General features: G+C 59.9%; 1 protein-coding gene across 1 annotated transcript; it reads right to left on the reverse strand.

Moving 5' to 3' along the window:
- Positions 1-1,566: 1,566 nt before the first annotated feature.
- On the reverse strand, positions 1,567-6,330 carry TRIL (TLR4 interactor with leucine rich repeats). The gene has a single exon (XM_008261571.4). The coding sequence runs from the start codon at positions 6,013-6,015 to the stop codon at positions 3,601-3,603; it is 2,415 nt and encodes an 804-aa protein (XP_008259793.3). The 5' UTR covers positions 6,016-6,330; the 3' UTR covers positions 1,567-3,600.
- Between the last annotated feature and the right edge of the window lie 1,023 nt (positions 6,331-7,353).

The following is a 7,353-nucleotide window of genomic DNA, read 5'->3' on the forward strand; positions in this document are numbered from 1 at the left end:
GATGACACCCAGCAGTGTTATAAACCTTTCATCAGTCTGAAAGCAGAGGTTTATAGTCAGAGATGCTGACACCTGAAATGCTGGTATGTGACTTTCTTTTCTGTCTAGCATCTGTCACTATGTGAGAACTAAATTACAAAGCCGCATTTTGGGGCCAGTGAGAAATCTCACGGGGCGGATGTTTGGTGCAGTGGCCAGTATCCGGCGTGGGATGCCCACATCCGCTATCTGAGCGCCTGAGTTTGAGTCACAGCTCTTTTTGGAGTCTGGCTTCCTGCTAATGCACTGCCTGGGGGGGGGGGGCACAGGTGACAGCGCAAGTACTTGGGTTCCTGCCACGCATGTGGAGGCCTGGGTTACATTCCAGGCACCTGGTTTCGGAAGGGCCCAGCCCCAGCTGTTGCATGAATTTGAAGAGTGAACCCCTGGATGAAAGCTCTCCCTCTGCTTGTCTCTATCTGCTTTTCAAATAAATAAAAGAAATTTTTTAAAAACAAACAACTTGTAGCTTAGAATCTCTCAAACAGAAATAATGGGATATGTAGGTATCCTGCCCCAAGATAAAGCAACCAAGTATTGTGAAACTAATTTTCCACTCTTATTACTTCAATAATTAATATAGTTCAGTATAGTCTCCATACACCACAGTCCCCATGCAATATGATTGAGGACGAAGTCCTGAAGTCCCTAGCAAAGAAATGCTTTCGTGAACCTAAGTATTCTTTAATGCAAACTAAGAGTAAAAGGATACTTGGAGATGCTATCACTAAGTTAATGGGAAAGAGAGATGCTATAAAAGTAAAAACATTTAATCTTTAGTTCCAATCTAAAGGAACTAACTTATCCTATGAATTTAATTAACATAGAAAAATTCACCCAATATGAACACATACACTTAAAAATCAATTCAGATTTTAAGAGCTATCATTCCACATCAAAGTTTAGAAGAGCCTCAGTGAACCGCAGCAAGGAGGGGGCAGGGAGTGCATGGGAGGGGAAGCTGGCACCTCCTCATCTGAAGTCTCTGGTTGCTTAGGACGTGAGCAGAAACACACTGCCCCAGAAACTTCTGAAGTACCACACACCCTGCGGCCCTGTGTATCGAAGAACACGACTGCTACACCTGTTATTACTGAGCGTCTGTGGTGTGAGCAGGCTGTTGGGTGCTGGGTACTCACTGACCGCTCACAACATGATACAGTCAGCACTCCCAGGACGCCGAAGCGCAGAGAGACTAGGTAAGAGGCACAAGATGCAACCTTCTGTTGACGAAGGGACTCCTTTACTCCCTTGTCACTTTTCTGAACTAACGATGGTGAAGTTATTGGCCCTAGGCCAAGCTCCAGGATTTTTGAATAGACTTCTGGTACCAGAACGCTGAGTTTTTAACTACAACACCCAGCAATCCAGTGTCTGTACTAATGCTTTCCTAGTACATGTTGGGGGGGGGGGGTGAGGGCTCCCATAGTGCACTTCAGGGCAGGTGCTCTAGCCCCACGGTCTATAGAGCATTGTATCATTCGGCAAGTGTGTACTGCATTTAGAAATGCCAACAATGAACGTCTCTACTGGTAAGTGGGTTTATTGTCATAACTGAACATAACAATGTATAATATTTATTCACTCCCCACTGAAAGACTTTCCAGTGAAATTGTTTTAAGCAAGACACAGGTCCAGGCGACTTTGCTGCAGCTGAGAGGTGGGTGGGACCACAGGCCTTCTGCAGACTCTCAAAGGGACTGTTAGACCACAGTGCAAAAGCAATCAAGTGCTCGGTGAACGGAAACAGCCAGGAACAGGAGAGGAGCCAGAGGGCCCTGGGCTGAGAAAAACGGCGACCAGCTCCACCCCCAGCCCCCAGCCGATCCGCCCTGAATCTAAAACTAGCCCCGGCAGCAAACAAAGAGTGACAGTCTATTTCCTGTGGCTTATTAAGTTTTGGCCCTGCAGATAAGACTTGCAGAAAAGCAGCTGTAGTTTAAGTGGTCTGGACATAAACAAACAACAGCTCATCTAGAGCTCTGGGTCCCCACTCGGCTGCTAGGACAAAGGCAGGCACAGCTCGATGCAGGCCAAACAGAACAGGGGTGCACTGGGCAGAAGGAACCCACAGGCTCGGATGGCTTCTCCGAGGACCCTCAGGGGCTTAAGTCCCTAAACAGCAGATTCACTGTCAGCCGTCCACCTCTGCAGTGGCCTCCACTGTGCCCCACTGCCAATATACCCATAACCACGGTGACTGTAGCCACAGCCTGCACCCTCTAAAAGACTGCATTTCTGCAGACCACACACAAAACTCTTCATGTAAACCAAAGCACTACAACTAGTGATAAACACGTACTTCATAAATATCAGGGAACAGAAGCGTCCCAAATAGCAAACTGAACAGACAAAAGAACCTAGCCCTAAGTTTAAAGTAAAAGAGAAATACTGTAACTACCAACTAAAAGCTCAGAGTTAACAACACAGTAAAACGCTGGGCACCAAGGGATTCATCTGCAAAATCCGTAGCTATTTCACAGTGAGGTGTAAGAGCTCATAACCAGGCTTCCGGTCTTAGAAGAAACAGACACCCGGGGATGGACTGTTTTCACATTCGTTTTCCAGAATTTGTTCCCCTCTGTAGCGTTCAAATAGTTAACATGGTCCAATAGGACCCCATCGACTGATAAGCGTCTGGCTTCTCCGTTAGGAAATGCCCTTTCTCACTTAACTGAGGGAGGGCAGCCAACAGAGTATCACTGATAACACGGCATGCACCGCCACGGAGACGTGCTGTCAGACATGTGCTAAGTGAACTGGAACGCTGGCGCTCCCTGGGGTCTCATCAGTTACATGCACACGACACTCGTTGATCAAATCTGGCATTGAACTTTCCTTCCCCATATATATATATATAAAGATTTTTAAAAAAGCCACAGGAGCCACCGGGACAGAGAAGCCTTTTGCAAGGGGTCCACTCCGCATCCCAGAAAGTCTGCAGTCTTGGTTACCCTCAGAGTCCGCCAAGGTGCCCGTCCTGCTCACACAGACACAAAGTTGGGAGGCCCAGCCCGTCTAGGACAGTCCTAGAGCTTATTGATCAGTTTGTTAACTGTCAGAGCCCTTCACATTGTCGAAAGCAAAACAAAAACAAAAACAGGTGCTCTCACTCCTTAAGCCTTCAGGTGCCCACACAAGTGAGCTCCTTGGCAGGTGCATCATCACCCTTCTGGGCAGAGACCACCAGCCCAGTGGGGCCCCCGGCCGAGTTCCTTTGCCATGGTACTGGGTTCCCTTTTCCTTAAATAGAAACAGAACTCCTGTTAGACACAAACAGGAAACCTGCACCCAAATCTCTCTCTGGCCTTGCTGGGGCGGGGGGAGAGAAGCACCACTTCCTAACCCAAAGGAAGCCACACCAAGGCACTGCCATGCCACCGGGGCAGCTTCTGTGGCCCTGACCGCCAAATTCCACCCTCTCAGTTCCCGCGTGAGGGTCGAGGGGGTGGTGCCCGAATGGGTGCTCTCTATCCCCTTTGGTCTCCGGGGGTCCGGGGTTGGGGTGGGGGAAGAAGTTCTGACGAAACAGGGGTCCCCGCTGCAGCAGACGGCTAGCGCCTAGTCCGCGAACCGCTGCAGGAGGTGGTCCTCCCGCCTCAAGCTGCCACTGGGCCCCGCGCCCACGCTGTCCATGAAGCGCTCGCACGGGAACTCAATGAGGTCTGCCTCGCTGAGCGCGCACACCGTGGCGCGCGGCCGGTGCGACTGGAACCCGGAGAAGTCGGCTGACACGCCGGTGCCCATGGAACGCAGCGGCCGGCGCGTGGAGTACATGTGGCGCACGTGCACGGGGGCGCCGCCTTTCCGCCGGGCGCGCAGCTTCCTCCGCAGCCACCGCGATGCCCAGGCCGCCAAGGCCAAGAGCACCAGCAGCGCGTTGACCGCCAGCAGGGCCAGGGTCAGCAGCTGGTAGTCCACACCGCCCCGGCTCCCCGTCTCGGGCAGGGTGACCAGCCCCGCGCAGTGGTCGCGGGGCGCCACGGGGCAGACCCGGCCGCCGAGCACGCCCTCCACGCACACCAGGTACGGGGTGTCCCCGCGCAGCTCGCGCAGCGTGGCCGAGTCGCTGCGCTCGGGCAGGTAGACGAAGCGGTGGAACTTTGGCTGCTGGCCGAAGCGGTCGAAGAGCAGGCGGAAGCGGGCGCCGCCCAGCGGCCGGGGACTGCGGTGCTCGCGCACTGCCCAGCGCACCGAGGCGCTGTCGGCGCCCACCGCCTCCACCGTCAGGTTGCACAGGATGAACTTGTTGAAGTCGCACGGGTCGGACACCAGCGGCGGAAGGCCGAGCCCGCCGTCGGGCTGAGTGGCACGCTCCTGCTGCCCCGCGGCCAGGCGCTGCTTCGCTGTGCGCTGCCAGGGGTCGCCGGCGGGCGCAGAGGCGGGCGCGGCCGTCGGCGTGGACTGGGCACGGGCGGCATCGGGCTGCTCGTGCAGCTCCAGGAGACGGGGAGCGGGGCCCACGGCAGCAGCAGCAGAGGGGCCGAGCTGCTGGAGGGCCGGGCCCCGGCGGCTCATCCGCAGGGCGCTGCGGTTGCTCGCGAGCTCCCTGGCGGCCACGTCCAAGGCCAGGCCGGCCGGAAATCGCCCCCGCTGCTGGGGCTGCGGCTGCGGCTGTAGCGGTAGCGCCTCCCCTAGACTTCCCGCAGGGGGCGTCGTGCCCTCCCCCGTGGCAGTGGGTGGCAGTGGTCGCCTGCCCTCGGCGGTCGGGAAGACAGAGGGCGAGGGAAGCGCGCAAGAGCCATTCTGCAGCTGGTGGTCATCCAAGTAATCCAGGTACTTGCCCCGCAGGGCGGGCGGGTGGCGACACTGCACGAAGACGGTGAGCAGCCGGCCCTGCGAGTGCCAGTCGCCCATCCAGCGCTTCAGGCCCCGCAGCCGGCAGTCGCAGGTCCAGCCGTTGCCATCCAGATCCAGCCGGTAGAGGGCCGGGCTCGCAGCGAAGATGTCCCCGGAGAGGGCGCTGAGCGCGTTGTCGCGCAGGCTGAGCTCCCGCAGCCGGCCCAGGTGGCCGAAGGTGGCCGGGTGCAGCGCGGACAGCTCGTTGCCACTCAGGTCCAGGGCCTCCAGGCTGCGCAGGGGGTCCAGCAGCGCCAAGGGCAGCTGGCTCAGCCGGTTGTCTTCCAGGCGCAGCTCGCGCAGGGCCTGCAGCCCCCAAAAGGCATCCGGTGCCAGGTGCGTGAGCTGGTTGCCCCTGAGCGAGAGCAGCCCGAGGCGGGGCAGGTGTTGGAAGACGCGGGGGCCGAGGTGCTGCAGGCTGTTGGCCGACAGGATGAGGGTGGAGAGGGAGCGCAGCGGGGCGAAGGTGGCCGCGTGGCGCAAGGAAGGCTGCAGCTCGTTGGCAGAGAGGTTGAGGAAGCGCAGCCTGCCCAGCTGGGCGAAGGCGTTCTTGCCCAAGAAGCGGATCCGGTTGGACTCCAGGTGGAGGTAGAGCAGGTTGCCCAGCGGCGCGAAGGCTGCGTCCGGCAGCGCCCCGAGGGCGTTCCCGTCCAGCCGCAGCTTCACCAGGCTCTCCAAGCCCTCGAAGGAGCCGCGGCTCAGGCGGCCGATCTCGTTGCCGTTGGCGTAGAGGACTCGCAGTTTGCGCAGCGGCGCCAGCGTGCCCGGGGCGAGCGCCTGCAAGAGGTTGTTCCCCAGGTACAGCTCCTCCAGCCGCGAGAGCTTCTCGAAGGTCTTGGGGTGCAGGGAGCGGATCTGGTTGTACTGCAGGTCCAGGCGCCGGAGCTGCCCCAGACGGTGGAAGTCGAAGGCGGTGATGTTGGTTATGAAGTTGCCGCCCAGGCTGTAGGTGAGCACGTCCTGGGGGCTCGGCAGCGAGCTGGTCTTGGGCACGGCGCGCAGCCCCCTGTTGGTGCACAGGAGGTGCTGGGCGTGCTGGCAGTCGCAGCGCTCCGGGCACACGGGCTCGGCCCGCGGCAGCAGCGCCAGGCAGCCGCACAGGGCGAGCAGGAAGCGCACGGCGAGGGCCGCCTCCATCGCCGCCCGCCCTGCGTGCTGCGGCCGGATCGTTCTCTTGGGCCGCTGGCTCTGTGTCTGCTCTGCATTCCCCTTGGCCGGGCCGGGGTCGCTGAACGGCCTCTTTCGGACTGCAGCGCGCGCGTCCAGCCCCTCCTCCGCCCTTTGTCCGGCGGCTGGCCCGGGTCCCTGCGGGCGGGCTTCGCACAGCGGAGTCAGGCGGCGCAGGGCGCCCCGGGAGTCCCGGGTGCTACTTGTTGCGAGTCTGCAGAAAACTCTTTCTTCGGGTGCGCGTCGCGGGGGCGGGGGCCCGGAGCGAGACCTGGCGCTTTTTGTTCACAGTGGAGTTGGGAGAGCTGGATTCCCTGGCGCGGATTCTCCCCGCCCAGCGGATTCCCCAGCTGCAGGCGGGAGCCCTTCCAAGCGCTCCTCGGGGCGCGGCTTGGCTGCGGAGTCCCCGCGACTCGGCCCCCAGCAGCCCGCGCCTGCCTGCGCTGGGTCCCGGGCCTGGAGCGCCGCCCGGAGGGAACAGCCCGGGGGGGCCGTGCGCGCGCGCGCTGCCTCCGGAAGGGACCCAAGTCGGCGAGCAGCGAGCAAACCGGGCGGAAATTCGTTCTTCCCACTCTCTGCCCCCCGGGGGACGCGGGCGGAGAAAGAGGAGACGGCGGAGGGAGGACAGAACCCGGCAGGGGGAGGAGGAAAGGCTCAGTGGCTGCGCGCCTGGTCAGCCCGAGCCCGGGACGCCCAGGAGAAAAGCAGGGATTAGAAACAGCTGCGCAGGTCGCACACGCGGGGCCGGGGGCGGGGGTGGATTACCGGGCGAGCAAACGGGATTTGCAGACAGAGTCCTTTTTATTTCAGAGGAGCACGGCAGCCGCCGCAGAGCCGTGGCAGCGCGCCTCGCCTTATCTGCTCCAAGTCACTTGCTCTTTCCAGGTGCCACCCTGCGGGCGGCGTGGGCAGCGCGGAGCCAGCCAGCTTTCCCCCAGGAAGCTGTGGGTGCGAGAGTGTCCGCAGAAGACTCCCAAGGGGCTGTGTGCCAGGAGGCCAGCGCAGCCCGCCGTGGGGGTTCGCGCTCGGGCGTTTGGGTATCGGAGCCGAGTAGTTCGTTGCTTGGTCCTGTTGTAGGCAAGAGTGTGTAGAACGCCCAGAACTGGTTCTGCCACGGGCAAAATGTCTGTCGGACTTAGGTGATTCAGTCCCACTGAGTCTCGTCCAGCCTTGGAGGCCTGCGGGCGGCCCTCCACACGTGCATAAACGGCGGTAATGACCTTCAGAGCCCACAGGACCTGCTCCTGCAGGTCATGGCTGCTGTGTGCCTGGACTTGCAGTGATCTTCAAAGTGTTTGAGGTAGGGCC

The sequence above is a fragment of the Oryctolagus cuniculus genome, chromosome 16 (assembly GCF_964237555.1).
Source record: "Oryctolagus cuniculus chromosome 16, mOryCun1.1, whole genome shotgun sequence".
Lineage (NCBI taxonomy): Eukaryota > Metazoa > Chordata > Mammalia > Lagomorpha > Leporidae > Oryctolagus > Oryctolagus cuniculus.

Bases quoted from the DNA above. Each gene is read 5' to 3' on its own strand.
- TRIL (XM_008261571.4), bottom strand. From the start codon at position 6,015: ATGGAGGCGGCCCTCGCCGTGCGCTTCCTGCTCGCCCTGTGCGGCTGC.